Genomic DNA, 18,977 nt, shown 5'->3' on the forward strand with positions numbered 1-18,977 from the left:
TTGAATTTCAACATAAAAACGAACCGTGAAACATTCTCCAAATGAAGATAATGTTTGACTCCTGTGTACAGTAATAGAATCCACGGGACATATCTGATATTTTTAATTACATATATCCTCAAACTGAGAGGAAATGCTATTGAAAGTAATATGACTGACATATTTGTGCTTGTTTGATCAAACAAAATAAGTATTGTATACCTGAGCAAACATTCACTTGCACCTAAACCTCCAGGTGCTTCTGCTCATTGTATTGACTGCTGCATCACAGCTGCCACTGTTATAATCTTAGCCACCTAATAGTAAGTGGGAATTTTTCTCTATAGCTGCTTTCTTCACCATAAAAATATGAGCTCATGGTAAAATGGGGAGAGATAGTGCCTGACTGACTAAAAATATTTATGCATCCATATTAGGGGTTAAAGGTGAAAGAAAAAATTGCCTCCTTCTCCTTGATGAAATTAAAAAAAACACACCTCCAACACCCATCCCCCTTCCAACATTTAGTCTGTCTGTCTTTCTTCCTTGCTCTCAGACTTCCTTTTTTATCTCAGTGCAGTCGCTGGCTCTTTACTCTTCACACTTTTGATCTGACATTAATGGCGCGCACAATTTCATTAGAAAAACACACAGTCGATGCAAATTGAATCCTTTTACTCCAGCTTGAAATCGTATAATACTCTTGATTAATGACATTGAGATGGAGGTCCATGTATCTCACAACAGTTGCTGTGGACAGTCTGGACGCTGAAAGTGATGGCATCGCCACCATAACACAAGTTGTTGCAGATGGATCCTTATGTAACCCTTTACTGTATGTGTGATTGTACATCAGTGTTTGTTTGTGTGTGAGTATGCATGTGTGTGAGATCTGATTATCATTAAGTTTGTCTCTGTGTGTATGTCTTGGTATGTTCTTCAGAATTAATAAAAACATACAATAAATTGTAAATGAAGTCCACAATAGTAAATGTTTGTGGGGATTCTCAGTTTTACAGGTCAAGCTTGTTACTGGGTGGAAACTGGAACTTAATACTATATGTCTACGTGTAGAACTGAACATCAGTTTAAAAGTGCTGGTACCGCATATCTAAAATATAGAAAAATGCTTATATTAAAGACTGTGAAGTATAAAATGGTCATACTTAGGCCATAGTGTGCTTAAGACATCAAACAAGCTCATAAAATAAAAAAATAGATCATGTGTCTATTGATTTGGAATAATTAAATTTAGTATTAGTATTAAAGATTCAGAGTGACAGACATCCATTAATATTGGAATATGTGTTAACCTTGAAATCACTAAAGGACATCAAGCAGTAAAAGACTAAAGCTACATGTGACTTTAACAATGTGACTTTTGAACTTTTAGACACAGATTCCTTTATCAATAGCTACACAACAGGAAGTCACGAGGGAAATAAATGAACAAGAACATACATTAGAACAACATACCACACATCCTAGTTAGTTAAATCTGGGAAGTGGCAGTTCTTGGACAGTACACTCCTCAATGTGATCTGCTTTCTATGGGACAAGAGGAAGCACTACATGCTTCTGAATAGTAAAGGTCAGACTACAAGATCACATTTATACTAGATAATATACTATCCAAACAACATTTTATTTATTTCATTATCCACTTCTAACATCTAATTTCAATCAATCTCAACCATGTTTGTTTCGTATTTAGGGGCAAAATTAAAAGTTTTAAATAATTAGAACTTCACTTATTTTAACAGCAAGACAGACATAAATTGTGGTAAATGTGTGTTTTCTCTATAGGATATTTAATATCTATTTGTATTATGAGGGGCGGTCTTCAACTGTCATAGATAAATGCAAAGAGGCACTCACATGGGCCCAACTACGATTCCCATCAGCCATTTCGGCAGGAAGTGCAACCAGCCATTGGCAACAACTTCAAACAGCCTTTCAAGCCTGTCAAACGTGCGTCTCCTGGCTGTGCTGCGTTCTCCTCTGGAATCATGCTGTCCTTCTCTCTCAGACAGTTGACAAGGGTAAGTGTATTGTTCCGCAGGTGCACGTTACGTCCCACAATGTTCTTAACGGTGTAAATTAGCGTGGTGATTTACTTAGCCACGGTCGAGTGTTCGCTAGCTTAACGTCAGTGGCGCTCACTCGCAGAGTCGTGGCGTGAAGTTGTCCACTACTGACAGAGCAACACGAGTCTTCGTCCGAACGTAAAGCTCTGCAGCTGTCTGTTTTGTTGCACACGTTGCGTTTCTGAAATGTTGACAGTCGTTAGCTAGCTAGCTAGCAACCTAGCTGTTTCTTAACGTTACAGCGCTGTAGCCGTGTCCAAGTGATGATGCAACAGCGACTGCTCAGTTTCATCATGGAGGCAAACTGCCCATGTGTCTGTATCACTAAAAGTATCAGCATGCCAGCATTAGTAGACTATTGAACCCGTAGTACAGTAAGTGGATTAACTTTGCATGAGCGGTGTCAGGAGTTTCTCCATTAAGACGTTATTCATTAACTGCATAGATGGCTGAAATGATAGTTGAGTTTTATCAACGTGTCATAATTGCTGCATATGGAGAATCTTAGATCAGTGATTCACTATCTTTATATGCACAGTTGGCAGGTACACCTAAAATTTTTTTTTAATGTGTTTTTTAATACATTTTCCCCGGTTTAATTAGTGTCACGCATAGGAAATCCACAGTGAACAAACTGCTGTCGCTAGATAGATTGCTACCAACTTTATTATCAGAAAATGTGACATTGGTGGTCGTTGATGGAAATCATTGGAATTTAACAGCTTTCCAGTTTTAGTCACTTTTGAAAATTTTACCTACAGGGATTTGATTCTTGAATTTTTATATACTATTTTACTAATTTTATTGAGTATAGTTCACCTACATTTTGTTCATTTATTAGAAACATTTAACATTTATATCCCTTCATATAAATGTTAAATGTTTTCATACTTATATCACAATGAGCAAGTTAGAGTGGTGGCTTAAGGACACACTTAAGGACACCACAAGTTTGTGGCCAAAAGGAACTGACTGAACCACTGCTTTTCTAAATGATCCACAGCTGCTCCAGTCTTCAATTTACAGTACATACAGTACATGTAATAGTTGAGTAGGACATTTTCTATTGTACTGTGTCATTTTGAATTGTAAGATTGACAGTGGTTCAGTGCTGAAACTGTATTTTTGTGAACTATGTGATCTATTGTTGTTCTTAATTATCTTGTTTTTCTATATAGTTTCCTCATTTTGCAAATTGAGAGGTTGGTGAAGGAAAAAGTTTTTCGGGGGCTGTTAGTTTGACTTTGAACGCTATGCGCTGACCTTCTTCAGAGAGTAAGAATTTCATGTACTGTAGCTTCTCAAACAGCTGGTCTGTGTCCAGCTTGTGCCAAAATCCCGTGGCATGTTTTCAGACCTACTTTTGTAAGTCACTGTCAGTGGGTTGAAAATGTCCTTTTTAAACTGAGTGCTCCACATTTCCGGTTGATGGAAATTGGTGATGTGTGCCTCTTTATTAAATTACTAATTCACTCACAAGATGGCTATCCCTTTGATTAGGGCATAATGAGTTTTACTGTTGTTACATGGGTCAGGGTATGACTATTGGCCTGTGTCTTAGTAGTTCTAGGATTGGACTGTATTAGTTTCTTTAGTTAAATCAATTTAGTTTTTGATTTAACTTTTGTTAAATTTAATTAATTTGTTTATTAACTTGGTTAATGAGTTAAAATAAGTAATAATAAGTTAAAACTAAATGATCAAATGTTAATTTGCTCTTGCACTTTTCAGACTCACCAGTTTTTCTTTGCTCCTTCATCCTGAAAGGGTTTTACCTGTAATTTTTTTCTGAGCTCTGTGTAATAAATCAGAAAGGGATGGGTCCATTATCCACGTTCCATTATAACTATTGAGCCTACACTTTAAAGTGTAATGTTTTTCATCAGCAATATTTATATGTTGCTTGGAGCAGCTTTGATTTCATGAGTTCTGGCTGCCACTATTTAAAAAATTCCAGGTGCTCTCCTCATGTTAAGACTAATTTAAACATACTTCAAACAAACCTTTTTCAGTGTCTGGTGTTCAGTGCACACAAAACCTTCCTGTGCATCTGAATAACATGAGTACATCTCTTAATAATTGAAAGAAAATACCACACACAAACATTTCAGCTGCAGTGTGATGTGGGACTTACTTCATTTTTAATATAATTGTAAACCAAGCACTGTCATTTGGTTTTTTTTTCAGTGCTTTAGCATTTTATGAAAATAAAAACATGAGGCATCAAAACTTATTGTTTGTTTAACTGAAGATTTTCATGATTTGCAACCAAAATATCCCACACAGCCTATTTTCAGCCTTGCAATAAAATGTAAAACCAAAAATTAAATTTAGCTAAATGGTTTGCATTAAGGGGCACAAAATTTTACTATGCATTAAAAATATTTTTAACAGACAATGCACTTTACAGAGACAATAAGAGGGCTGTTGGCTCGAGATGAAATGATCCAGGGATAAACCAGAAAGTGTCACAAGTAAACGCCTTTGCACTTCCTTTGCTCCCAGACTGTCCTTGCTTTTACTAGTAGAGGTGTTGTGGGAAGATACTAGCACAAACATGTTGTTCCACCGCCACTCGAAGATTGACTTTGTTGTCGACATCACCCTGACAGCCCTTTGACCCGAGGAAAGTGCAGTCGCCGTGGACTCTGCCTTCTTCCCTTCACGCCTCTTCACCCCGTTCAGATTTCTCAGTCTAGTGTCATCGAGACTGAATCACAGGGGCAATTTGTAACGGACAGCCCTGCTATTAGTTAGTGACAGGGAAAGAGGCAACTGAGTGCAAGACTGACGGATGCTGTTGCCCTGTTGACACTTCTACTCCCTTACCTTACATATCTTTTTTCCTCCACTGTATGTCTCTGTAGTCCCTTCTTTTTTCCGCTGTTACCAGCCTGATTGTTCTCCAGTATAGCCACTGATGGACAGCAGTCATCTGTAAAATTGACTTGCCGTGGCAGCTGCTTCAGCAAATAGGGGAAAATAATACAGAACTAGGATTAATGAAATGATTTTCTTTCTTCCCTATTCTTGTTTTCTGCTATTGTTCTTTGAGTACAGATGTTTGACGGGAAAGGAAAACTGCCAACTATTACCTTATCATTGTCACACAGAAGCGGTGCATCTGTGACTCTACCATTATTCCGTGCTCGGTGCCTAGGCTGATGTGGCCTATCCCTCCTTTTTGTTTCACAGCAGAGTTTTCGTCAAGTTCACCTTCAAACGACAGTGTAATCTGTCGCCTAAAAATAGTCGCACTGTGACATATTTGGTGCTTGTTTCTTGGCTCTCACGTTTCTTGGATCAGTTTATCTTTATTAATTAATCTCCTGAAATGAGGCGGGACAGCAGGACTTTGAGCACAGGGACTGACCTACAGTAGGTGTTGTTTGTTTAAGCCTAGAGCTGCCCTATTTTGGGTTCAATAGCAATGACAAGACAAGCTGCTAAAAACGTCACACGTGATCCTTAGCTGATGTGACACGACAGAAATGGGGAGAAAAAGGTATCGGGGTAAAGGTAAGGCGAGGAGGAAGCAGAGCCGGACTTGTCTGTTTTGCAGTCGTCAGTTTCGCAGCGATGTCCTGTGTTGGCTTGTTCAGCCTCTGCTTTTCCTGGTGTGTCCTACCAGAAACACAGACAGCAAAGGACAGTTCCCGTCAAGATTTAATGACCCGTGTGATTTCACTGTGAGAAATGTGTCCTAAGAGGCAGCCCGACCTGTCTCCCCAGGCCCTCATCTCTTCCAGAACCTTGAGGGGAGGCCCTCTTGCCTCTCCCAACATCACCACTGCCACCAGTGACAGGAGGCCAGAGCAAAGACTGTTAGCAATCAGCCATTAATGTGCCAATTGCCTCCCCTGCTGTGTCACCAGTGCCCCCTCTGCAGAGTAGGAGGTGGAGCAGAGAGGATGGGCAAACAATTAAGTACATAAACTATCTTCAGGCTGCTTGTGGAGATAAATATTATCTTGACAATTTGTTTGTTTTGCCAGCATGTTGATTTAAAAATGTATTAAAATAGTATAAAGCTAGTTTCTTTCATTCACTATTCAGTGAAGCTGCTCCACGAGACGCCAAGTACCCAAAGCATTTCTGCATTAAGTGGAATAAGTGTAAATTGCATTTTTTTTAAAGTTATGGGTGTTCTCAGCCAGTCCTGACCATTATGTTAATTGCTTTTTAATGGCGCTATTAAAGGGAGGTTGTCCCTCACACCCCAGCACACCTGTACAGATGATAACTGTAGGCTGACAATGGGGGGATTTATCTCAACACGGAGTCATAATCATGTTGTTGATTAAATGATGGGAGAGAGCCAATTTGTTCTTAATGCAATCAAACTGTCAAGGATTGTTTTTTTTTCCTCTCGCATCGCTCTTCATGTTGATTAGGGTTTAAGCAGTGTGCTCGAAGTCACACATACACTTTATAACATTGTGTAGTGCATACGGAAGTTTCTATCTTTGCAAATGTTCTACTCTTTAAAATAAGTCAAATATGTTGTGTTTAAAAAGTCCATCACAGGCACAGTGGAGCCAATAAGAAATTCAGTTCATGATACGTCTTCAAGAGACAGAGCCGGTGAAGGTTGCATGGACTCTGCCCACATACATGATCAGGCAGTGCAGTAGGAGTCGTAGCAGCAGCAGAAGAACTCGCAAGCCTCCATCCAGATTAGATAAGCTGGAAGTGCTGAATCTGTTCTCTGTTCGCCTCCTTGGGTACACTGAGGCTGTAAAAGTCAGTCCCTCAGTTTGTAGAAATGCTGATAGAGGCATAATTGAAGAACTGTGCTGATTATTGATATGATGTAAACATGCCAAGTTCTAATTATACCAGGCACTGTATTCATGTAAGGAACAGCGCAGGGGAAGGGGCTGGAATGTCTCCTTATTTAAAAAGGATACATCAGCTTGTTTTGACATGTAGGTAAAATGTTTAAATGCGTACTTTTGTAAAAATTTTGTGTTTGACCTCTGTGCTTTAATTACTGCTTTAAACAATAGCATTGTTCTTCCTTTCTTTTACAGCAGTAGTAGTGCTAGAAATATGTTTACCGCAATATTGTTTACAAAATGAATACAAATTGTAATTCTTGCTTTTCTTCTTTCAGCCACTGTGTGCCCCAGTTCAGCTCAGCGTACGTGGGCAGCACTCTCGGGCTGCCACCCATACGGTTGATGAAGACCGCCCATGGACAGGCCAGGAAAGCCTGGCTCAGGACGACCCAGAGATGTGGGACCTGCTGCAGAAGGAGAAGGATAGACAGTGTCGTGGTTTGGAGCTCATTGCATCTGAGGTAAAGCTACAAATATTTAAAACAGAGGAATTGGGTTTGTTTTTAATTAGATTTGCACGTTAGATGTCACTTGTCTAATTAGTCATCAGATTAAATATTATGTTGTCTTTGTTAATACAAGTGTATGAGTTTAAAGGCTCATTGATAATAAAAAAAAAAAACCTTTTTGCGATTAACAAAAGAAATATATATTTTTATACGAAACAAGAACCTCAAACTTTTGATCAGCTGCTTGTTTATTTAGTGTTTTTCGGATTTATGTGATCAGATGAACAATTTGCAATGCAGAGATGGGGATAATGAAGGAAAACAAATTCTGTTCTCAAGCCTGGGTTTTAATGTTGCGTAGCATGCCAGCATAACTCTGCCTGCAGCTAAACTGGCTGCCTCGGACCAGTTTTATAGTTTCGGTGCTCTTAAGACATTTCATTGAATCTCTTGATTTGGCAGAGTTTACACAATTTGCTTAAGGGGCTGCCACAGATATGACGAGTGCCATTTTGTTTTTTTGTGATGTAGTTTATATTTCTGGAAAGACAGTGTAAACACTGGATTTACTCGCTGCTGGAGATTTAGTCTTGCTGCATTTTCCTCTAATGCTTCTGGGAGCATTGACAGGAAAACTCTTATCAGCAGTTTATCATGTGATCACAGATATCATACACATGGAGTACAACAGATGATATGACTGGAGTTAAAATTCATACCCTGCAACAGTGAATTCAGTCACAGCTTATATGTACTCCTAAATCCTCCTTCTGTTGTAAGCTGTGAAATCTTATATTGGTTCATTTGCTTTTAAAGTTTTTGCTTGATCTGGTGAAACTGGCCTTGTGAAAGAAATATTCAAATCATACGCGAATATCATGAACTGATCAATTGTTCTAAAAAACAATAATATATGAACCACATCATTTAAACGTGATCACTTTAATACTGGAACGGTTCACTCTTTAAGCAAGAAGAGCACAGTAAGATACTTATGGCTGGACAGCATGAAACGGAAACATTTACTATTCAGAAGAGCAGACAAGGTTTTATCTTGCATTGTTCTTTCTCCCCCTGTTTCTTCCTCACCACAGTGTTCAGTGGCGTATATCAAACCCCTCTCTAGACAAAGTCTGACCGCTCTGGTGTGAGATAAACCTGATATCTTCATTCCGCCTCCTCCCCACCTCCCCCTACAAGGCACATCGCATCACAGCTCGGAAAGCCTTCCTCCATGCCGACACACAGACACTTAAAGATGCTGGGAAGCAGATGAATTTCCTTTTCTCATATATACATGTAAATGCACAATTGTCAGCATGGCAGACGGATGTGGCAGAAATCTGTTACTAGACCTGTTATTGTCAGTGATCTCCTCTTGGCAACCATGTGAAGCATTAGCATAACCCACCACACACACAGAGCTGGCCCCAAATATTTGAATATCCATTCATTAAAATGTCTTTCCATTTCAATGTTCAGACGGAGCCCATAAAAGGGAATACATAGAAATACGTAGAAATGCTCCCATTCATATGAACATTTTGATTAGTCTCTATACACTACATACTGTAGAGGAGCTTACAGTAAATGTGTCATGCTGATTAAGAACTTAGTGGGCTTTCCTTCAGTGCTTTATTATAATGTTCAACGGGGAACAGTTAAAGCATTAGTGTGGCTTTAATGTTGCAAAAAGCTTTTATCTAGAGAATAATAATATAATAATAATAATATATTTGTATGTGCTTTGAGATCTCATGTAATCAAATTGTCCTGTGTCTGCATACAAAGAATTCCCTTAAAGCATTCCCTTGTTCATGAGAATAAGACAAGTGGAATGACAACTAGAAAACACCTGGGCACAGCTGTCGCAGGCCTCTCAGGTGCCTAATGTTGTGTTGGGAAAGGCATTGCACAATGATTAAAGGGGCCATACCAAGGAATCTAAGTATGTGCAAAAAGTTTATTACATTATCTCGTATCCTCCAGCAGTGGCGCGATAAGCAAGAAGTGCAGAGTGTTAGTCTATGGAAGACCAGAGGTTCAATACTGTAATGATTGCCTCTAGCTGGAGGGGGATTTCTCACTATCACTTAACAGACTTTAATTTGCTGTCCTTGTCCCTTCTGTCCACTCGCGCCATTGATCTGAGTGTGTGTTTGCCTGCGTGTGTTTCTGTCACAGAATTTCTGCAGCCGGGCAGCTCTGGAAGCTCTGGGTTCCTGTCTGAACAACAAATATTCTGAAGGCTACCCTGGGAAAAGGTGAGTGCATTCCCACAGCCACGTCTCACCTTAATAACGGTGTGGCCATTCAGATAATTTGTCACATGCATGCACAATTACCTCATACAAATACAGTATACACTGTAAAACTATAGTGTGATGATGCCGTAATAGATGTTTTTAATACAGTAGAGGTGCTTTTTATACAAATGTTTATCTATCATTTCAGATAAGTTATATTCATTGTATTCTCTTGTGCTCCCTTTGGATTTGTAATAAAACAAATGAATGATTTCATAAGTTATATTCATTGTATTCTCTTGTGCTCCTTTTGGATTTGTAATAAAACAAATGAATGATTTCATTGATTGAGGGGTTTGTAGAATAGCCATCTGTTGCACCTTCATCTGCAATTCCCCTGAAAAGGTTTAATGAGCTTGTTCACCCGAATGTCCCAGATTTGATGGGAGGTCAACATTTGTCTAAATTAATCTATAATACCTGCCAAGTGTACGAAACGTTTTGGGGCTTTGATATAATTAATATCTCTGCTTAATCTAAGAGATTATTTATGTAATCCTTCTATTAGGAAATGGTCCATGTTTTTTTTTTTTTTCCATTTAATCACAGAAGACCACATTTTGTAATGTTTTAGCCTCTGTAACCATCCCACGCATCCACAGGTACTATGGCGGAGCACAGGTGGTCGACCAAATTGAGCTTCTTTGTCAGAAACGAGCCTTGGAGGCCTTTGACCTGGACCCAGCTCTGTGGGGCGCCAACGTCCAGCCGTACTCGGGCTCACCTGCTAACTTCGCTGCCTACACAGCCGTGCTGAACCCCCACGACCGCATCATGGGCCTGGACCTGCCCGATGGAGGACAGTCAGTAATCAGTCCTATTCACTGCTTTACTCATCTATCCTACTTTTCATGCATGTGAAATGTTTATTAGTTTCTCCAATAGCAAAATGTTTGCAAATTAATGGACCTAAATGTTTTTAGTTGTCTGTTTTTTCTGTGATTCCAGTCTGACCCATGGTTACATGTCCGATGTGAAGAGGATCTCAGCTACCTCAATATATTTTGAGTCCATGCCCTACAAGCTAAACGTAAGTAGAGCCCTGCAACTGATATCAACTGATTTGTTGTGGACAAAAGTAATAAAAGTGCTGTACAGTATTATGAAATCTGTGAAGTGGCTGAAGGTTAACATTTTTAATTACTGGATATACTGTGTTCTCATTTGGCAGGATATTATACACTGTTGAAATGATAAATCAGCCCCGCAGTAAATTTCCTCTTTATGGCAGTAAGAATCATGTTTTAGAGAGGTGTTAATTCATCTGCGTTGTCATTTTGGATGATGTTAAATTCTATTACCCCACACTGACTGGTGTAATACTACACACCAGTCAATATTACTGTCTGTAGTTATTAGTAAATAATTAGTACTACTGCTGCTTCTACTGCATCATTGCATAAAATAACTATAACCAAATAATTTCAAAAGCGCAAATATCTTCGATCTGGTGTTTTCTCTAAATCATCAATTAAAACTGATATAGATTTTCAGATTGGGGACGGGGCTAATGAAATGCCATCATGAAATTTTGTTGTCCGCTTGGAGCCCAGAGGCAGGACGCAGTGCAGGGTTTATAACGCCTAGAAACGCTGGCAGGGGCACTGCTGACAGACGAGGCTTAAGTTGGTGAAACGACACACGAGGGTTCTACCAGACAACCCATTCTTGTTGAATACGTTTTGACCGAACGTATAGATATGACAAGCGAGCCGTACTTTAATGTGTAGTATTTACTTTCTGGGGTACTAGTTGTATCGTAGTGTTGTAGCAGCTGATGGATGACCACGACAGTGTGCATGTCCAGACCTGCTGATGTATGAGCAGGCAGGACCCCTCTGCGAGCGAGATAATGGGAAATCGACAGGCTGGCCAGCAGCACTGGCTCTGTCTTCACAATGAGCATCTTGATGGAGTGAGGGGGCATCCATAGATGTGCTCTGGAGATGGGAGATTATCAGGTTGTCTAAATAAAGCTTTCCCTCCCCCATTTCTCTCCTTTTTTTTTTCTTGTCTGTGTCCCTTCTTCTCTATCTCTCACTGTGTTTTCCCGCTCCATCCTTCTCTCCACTGCATTGTCTCATTCTTCTGTCGCCTAGAGGAATAGGGGAGGGAGTAAAACTGAATATGCGGGCACAAGGCACACTGGTCATTTGGCCGTTCAAGCCTCATTCCGTTCCATGTGACTCTAAAGTACAGCCACCGAACAGCAGATTGTCCAACATGTCTCTTAAATGGCTCAGCTCAATGAAAAGAGCAGGAAAGTCTCCAAACCGGCCTCATCACACAGGTTGAGTAGAAGCCTGAAAGGCTGAATTAGGATAAGTAGGGGTGCATTACTGCAATTGCCCCATCTTCCTCCATGATATGCTAGGTTAAAATGTCTCCCTTCCATAAATTCCTCCCCCTTTTTAAGGTAGCCAAAGTACTTCAAATGCGACTGCTTCAAATGAGCTTAGAATGGAAAAAAATCTCTCGTCTTGCTTATATGTTTGCTCTTGATCCTCAAGATATCTAACGATTTGATTCATCGTCTCATGTTCTTTTTTTTTCTCTCCTGACCCTTACTCTCCCTCTAATACTCAATATTCCTCATCTTCCTCTTTATTCTTTCCTCTCTCTCTTTCTCTCTCTGCAGACTGCAACAGGACTCATAGACTATGACCAGATGGAGATGACGGCCAAGCTGTTCCGGCCCAGGCTCATCATCGCTGGCACCAGCGCCTATGCCCGCCTCATTGACTACGCCCGCATCAAGAAGGTGCATGGAGAACTCTCTCTATTGAAACCCACCCAGCTTTCACCACCGCTCTTTCTCTTCTTTGTGTATGTTTCCTTCTCCCTTTTCATATCCTGCTGCCTGTTTTCTTCACTTCTTGTCCTGAGTTACTGTAGGAGGGTCAGACCAGCATCGCCCTCCTATTAAATACTTCGTCAACCTGTTCTATTCATCTAACACACACATCTGCACCTGCATCCCTTTTCAGAGCAGCCAAGGTTGCTTTCAAGCATATCTACTAATTTCTGTCTGTGAAAGAGGCTTGTGTTTGCTGTAAATGCGGAGTGTTCACATTCAAACTTCAGCATTTGGAAACACAAGCCTTTTTTTTCTGGTATTTCACGCTCACACGTGACAACCAAACTATCCTGACTCACATGTGGACCAGCCAGTACCAACTTTTAACCACACACTTCATCGCTGTCATTGACAGGGCACAAGAGGCCCCTTTTACCTGTTTTGTTATACCCACCCATGGATTCACTTCATTCACTTTGTGACTGCTTTCCTTTGTTGCAAACCTCCACTTTAGCTATAGCCATCAGATGGAGTGTCCCACTATTACAGAGCTGTGTTTTTATTAAGCACCATAACTACTTTGCCACTAGGCCTGAAGTGGGGCCATATTTTCCCCCTGGCATATCTCTGTGGAACTGTTGACGGTTTTATAGCTGAATCCGCTGGGCTCCTCTCCAGATTCTGTGTTGTATTACCTTTTTTTCCCCCTGAATTATTATTTGTTTACTATGAGCATTCATCAGCTTCTGCACATCACTAGTGTTTGCCCCCTCCAGTAACCCTGCCACCTCCCCTACCTTTTATTCTAATAAACATGTGCTGATCTAGTTCTGATATGAGAGAAAGGGAGATTGTGATGATAATGCATATTAACTGGAGCACCAAGCAGATTTACTGCTCTGATCAATTGCCAGGACGTCGTTTGCGTGTTAGCAAGCTATTTATTGTTTGTCTATTTTTTTTTTTTAATGCTGGCAAGAGACAGCAAAGATTTATTGAATTATGCTCTAATATTTCCTCTGATCCCTGCCAAACAATGTAATTACACCAGCTATTTGAAGGTTCTACCCAGTGCAAAGAAAGGTAGTGCAAACAGATGTACGGTTACTTATTAAATCTATTGGCATCAAGAGAAAAGTATTTCACTTTTCAGCATATACAGTTAATTAAGAAGCACTATAGGGTTACTTTAGGATGCAAATGGAGACAAGTTAAAGAACATAGTTCAGTTTTATTATAACTATATTAGTTTCTAGATTCCATAAATCGAGAATAGTGTGAATACACTTACTGTGCCCTTTATTAATATTTAGATAGTGACGCATTTTACTCTGCTCTTGAACCTTATGTTCAAAACTAAACATTAACTCCTGCTCAGGAGGGCTAATTTTAAATTTAAGTTTGATTGTGTTGAAACAAAAAAAGAACTCAACATGTGTTTTAATCATGTGTTTCTTTCCTGTCTCCCACGCTTCTTTTTCCTCTCTCAGCTGTGCACTGACATTAAAGCCTACATGCTCGCTGACATGGCCCACATCAGTGGCCTGGTGGCAGCCAAAGCCATCCCCTCTCCCTTTGAATACGCTGACCTTGTCACAAGTACCACACACAAATCCCTCCGAGGAGCCAGGTGAGAGGAACAGCTAATGTGCCGTAAGAGCCATGGCTGCAGACAAATCAAATTACTAAGGATGAAACCTTGTGTGGGTTGTAGAGGGAGGTGAAACTGTAAATTATTCTGTCCCGTGCAGGGCTGGTCTCATCTTCTATCGTAAGGGCGTTCGCTCCGTGGACAAGAAGGGGAAGGAGATCATGTACGACCTCGAGGACAAGGTCAATTTCTCGGTTTTCCCCTCGCTGCAGGGTGGACCTCATAACCATGCCATTGCTGGTGTGGCTGTGGCACTGAGACAGGTCAGCACAACACCAGCCTTCCAATGTGAATCATAGCTTTATTTATGTTGACACAACATTTTAATACCCTCATCTCTTATTTTCCAGTAAAATTTTGCTGATACATCAAAATTTTCACTGAAACACAATCTCACCACTGATCATGGTGCAACTTGACTGAGGAAACTGTTCCCTAAACTACGTACTGTGGGCATCTGCTCCATCTTATTTTTAAATGCAATTTGTTGATAATTGACTCTGTTGCTAAGCTTTGCAGCTGTTTAACCTGAATCAATTAAAAGTGGAAAGACGATGTCTCACACTTCATCCAGGAGAAAAGTAACTAAGCCAAGAGTGTTATTTTTCCATCATGATCATTAAAATTGAGTCATACAGTATGCCCTGTACTTTCATTGCTCCATTAGTGGTCCACAATTTATAACAAAACTAAAATATAGACAAAATATATTTTTGTATTAATATTTATTTTTTTCGTCATAGCTTATGATTTACTGTAGTAGGAAAAAAGGTAAATTTAAGATCCTTTTTATGCAACTATTCTGTGTTTGTGTGTTTAGACGCAGTCTCCTATGTTTAAGGACTACATTGGCCAAGTGATGAAGAACGCCAAAGCTATGGCTGCTGCTCTCCTTAGCAAAGGCTACACCCTGGTATCAGGTAGTCTAGCTTATATTTAAGAGTACTTTTTTAGTTTCCTGAAAGATACTGGCTCAGCAAATGGCGTGAAGTGTTCACAACACACATCAATAAACCCAAATGTCCTGTCGCTAATGCTAATTTCACAGTGGGGGGGGGGGGCAGACATACATTTAAATTCATGATGTGCAAATCGTCTAATGTCAGTTTAGGTGTTTCTCAGCCAAGAAAATAAAAGCAGATGAGAGTGGTCACTTTCTGGTTGTGAGCAAATTCTCGGATGTTGTGCTGCATTTAATAAGCTGGCCTCAGCTGTTTTTTGATGTATAGTCCTCAATTGATACAGCAAAAAAAAAAGACTTGTTCTGTGCTTACGCGGCATTGTGTGCATGCTCCACGTTTATTAATTCATCTATAGATGCTTGTGTGAAAAAGCTTGAAAAACTGTTGAGTGTTAATGTCAGCCAAGAAAATGGCATAAAAGTTAGCATTTTACTGGAGTTGCACAGTTTTTTTTCCAAAACTTTGAGCAGGCAAAGTCTCTTTTTTTTTTTTTTTACAACAGTACGTATTTGTAGACTAACAAATAAATGTGCTTAGGACAACACTGTTCAGTAAGTGAAGATGGTGCTTTAGTTTTTCCCCCACTTCAAAAGTGTTTAGTAAGAGTTGTGAATATTCAGGTGGGACGGACAACCATCTGGTCCTGGTGGACCTGCGGCCTAAGGGCATCGACGGGGCGCGGGCTGAAAGGGTGCTGGAGCTGGCGTCAATCACTGCCAATAAGAACACCTGCCCCGGGGACAAGAGCGCCCTGACTCCCGGTGGCCTGAGGCTAGGTAAGGAATAGCTTCACATTACACTCAGACCGGGTCCTACAGTACTGTACCTGTTAAGGGCATCACAAGGAACCAACAACCAAGTAAAGTTTGCTCACACAGTCAAAGTTTTTAATATCAGTACAGTCAATCTTTGCTAGATGATCAGTTTTAATACATTGGTCAACTGCAAATTGTTGAATAATTTACTAAAAGGTAAAGTAATTCAGCAAATTTACTTTATTTACTTGATCTACTTGATGTGTTTTACTTAGTTTCTTAAAATGTAGTTCTGCATAAGGAAATGAGTCAGACACCAATTAAGCCACCAGCACTGAGCACATCATGATTAATTGAGCATGTTTGACTTTTTAATCAGCTTTCAGGAAGTAGAAGAGCTCCACCACATTTTTAGCATTGTCTTAAGGCAGAGTATTTCACTTGAAGTAATGGTGCAAACACTTACCCTCTCATTGGAACGGCACCTTCATTACTCGTCAGTCTGGAGTCTTTTATTAATGACATTTCTAGATTTTCTAGGATGCACCTCTGTGAACCCAATGTTAAAAAAACAAAAAAGTTAACTTCCAACAAGAAAAATGTTGGTTAAATAGCAATCCAAAAGAGATAGTTCTAGATGTACCTTTAGTTTGAAACCACAGTAACTGTGCTCTTCTCTGTGCCAGGTGCTCCAGCCCTGACCTCCAGACAGTTCAAAGAAAATGACTTTGTGCAAGTTGTCGAGTTCATGGATGAGGGGTTCAAGATTGCCTTGGATGTCAAGAACAAGACGGGTAAGTCTTAACGTGAGAAGAGAACCTGATCACAATGTAGCCTTTGAAGAAAAAACAAAAAGTGCAATGTTTGTTGGTTTGTTTTTTTACCAAGGACAGAGTTAAACAGTGTACAGTACGTCACTCATTGTTGCATATGGAAATGCAGGCGTTACAAAAGCCCAGTCCTGGTTAAACATAATTTTATGAATGCACATTACTACATGGGTTTTCTGTTGTCTTCTGTAGGAAAGCTCCAAGATTTCAAGGATTTCCTCCTTCAGGACCCAGAAACTGTGGCTCGCATCGCTGACCTGCGCCACCGTGTTGAAGCTTTTGCCCGACCCTTTCCCATGCCAGGCTTCAGCGACCATTAGGCTGTAACAACCATGTGCCAGGAAGTATGAGGGTTGAAGTATTCAACGGGAGCGGGGAGGAATCTCGTGGTACTGAAATGTGATTTGTGCCTGTGAATCAGGACAGTGGAGTTACCTTGTTTCCAGCCAGATCTGGAAAACCACATTTTGTACTTTAAAGTCATCCATCAATCTATTGTAAAAACAACCTCTGAGATGGAGGCAAAGAATCTTTGAAATATGACAGAAATTTTGTAAAGCTAGAGAAACTATTTTTAATTGTGTAAAGATCTTGTCGTAAACATCTTGTGTGATGGCGCAGGAGGAAAAAATTACTTGTCCAATCCAACAACAACCAATAGTTGTTAGTCAAAGACTAGTATATAGTATGGCTAATAAGGTGCCCTGTAAAGTCTAACTGCTGTCATAAGTCTTAATTAAAGCCACTAATGGATTAATATATTAACATGAAGATTGGTGCATGACAGTTTTGTTTGTGTAGTCATGAGAACAAAGAACCTTCAGGAGGTAATGGGGGGGGTTCTGCCAAACACTTTGTCAGAATATATCTGCAAAGTTAGCAGCAGTTTACAGTAGCAGCATTCCAGATCAAAGTGATTATACAGACAATGGACTACATCAGTCTGAAGAGCAACACTACAACTTTACTTGGGGTGAAAACAAAACCCTGATTTTATAGACCAATTCAGTGTGACTGTGTATTTGAATGAGATACTCTGTTGAACTCTTGAGGCAAAATCTGAGGGTTATATTTTCTTGTGATGCTGCTTTTTCCATGTTTACCCCTTCTATCAAACCATAGGCGTACTGGAAAAATATTGATTTACAATCAAGTTTCTAAAGAGCAATAAATAACAAAGTAGCCTTATATCAGAAATATTGTTCAGAATTGAAAAAAGTAACTACTTGCATTAAATATTTAATATGCAGCAGCCATCACACTGCTTATTACTCAAAGTTTGTATTACCAGCTCAATTATTAAATAGAAGATTATTGGTGTTTTTATGTCAGCACATAATTCAATGATCCAAACTGTGAAGGAGTTTGATCTGACTAAACGCTATTTTGCTGCCTGCCTGCTTCACAGATTGACGTCGTTGTCATTATCACGATGACTGTGAGGATGCGAGATCTGTTTGTGTAATGGTGTGGTTGCAAAACACTGCTTCTAAAATGAACCAAATCAAATGAATTCTACACATCACAAATCTTTCAGCCTGTAGACTTTGCCAAGATGGAACCATTACCATTAACTTTGTTACTACAGTGTTAACGGATCTACTGTCGATCATGAGATATGCTGCCTGCCATCATTTGTACAGACTGAAGTAACTTTTCTTTACAGAACATTTTTATTAGCAGGTCCCAATAAAATTCAGTATTGCAAACCTACCTCCTGTTTCTGCTTCACCATGGTCTGCTTGTGATGCTGCAGTTCTGCAGACCCCACAGAATGTCGTGTCAGAACCAGCTGTTTGGTCACATGACCGACTCCACTGGCTGCATATCAAATCCTTGCACCCTTCCTGATGCGGTGGGCCATTGAAGCGCTACAGCCTGCCCTTGGCTTGCCTTCTGCCATGTTTCTCCACCAGGCCAAGAGACGGCTTCCTTTGCTGACTTGTGTCCGTTCTGTGTGTTTCAATCCCAGTGGCCTTAACGAGGCCGTGTGCTGCAACTCTGTCTCAGTATTGATTTAGAAATTCTTGTTTGCTCAGATGGTTTCCTGTGGTTTAATGCCTGGTAACTGCAGCCTGAGCCTGTTATTCAGTTTTCTGCTTCAGTACAGTTTTAATGTGCTGCAATGTCTTTGCATGTTGCTGTTATTTCAGACAGGTGGGAACCATTCCCCTTAATATTAGCACCGACAGCAATGTGTTTATGTAATTTAATGTCTTTTATCTAATTTTATTATTGTCTAATCTCTATTGTCTTTATTCTGCAGTAGCCCCACATACATGATCCGCCTTTGACATAAACAGTTGAATAAAGTTGAATG

General features: G+C 40.0%; 1 protein-coding gene and 1 long non-coding RNA gene across 2 annotated transcripts; one reads left to right on the forward strand and one right to left on the reverse strand.

Moving 5' to 3' along the window:
* The first annotated feature begins 1,859 nt into the window (after positions 1–1,859).
* shmt2 (serine hydroxymethyltransferase 2 (mitochondrial)) lies at positions 1,860–18,370 on the forward strand. The gene is made up of 12 exons (XM_029152225.2): positions 1,860–2,021; positions 7,183–7,368; positions 9,541–9,620; positions 10,265–10,465; positions 10,611–10,692; positions 12,301–12,423; positions 13,950–14,089; positions 14,211–14,373; positions 14,931–15,030; positions 15,693–15,848; positions 16,514–16,621; positions 16,850–18,370. Exons 1-12 carry the CDS (start codon positions 1,989–1,991, stop codon positions 16,975–16,977), a joined length of 1,500 nt encoding a protein of 499 aa, XP_029008058.1. The 5' UTR covers positions 1,860–1,988; the 3' UTR covers positions 16,978–18,370.
* Positions 4,191–16,340, reverse strand: LOC121202239 (uncharacterized). Its single transcript, XR_005897715.1, has 2 exons — positions 16,294–16,340; positions 4,191–5,690 (listed from the first exon to the last, which is right to left on the reverse strand). It is a non-coding gene; the product is annotated as an uncharacterized LOC121202239 (long non-coding RNA).
* Positions 18,371–18,977: the final 607 nt, after the last annotated feature.

Source organism: Betta splendens, chromosome 5 (assembly GCF_900634795.4).
Source record: "Betta splendens chromosome 5, fBetSpl5.4, whole genome shotgun sequence".
Taxonomy (NCBI): Eukaryota; Metazoa; Chordata; class Actinopteri; order Anabantiformes; family Osphronemidae; genus Betta; species Betta splendens.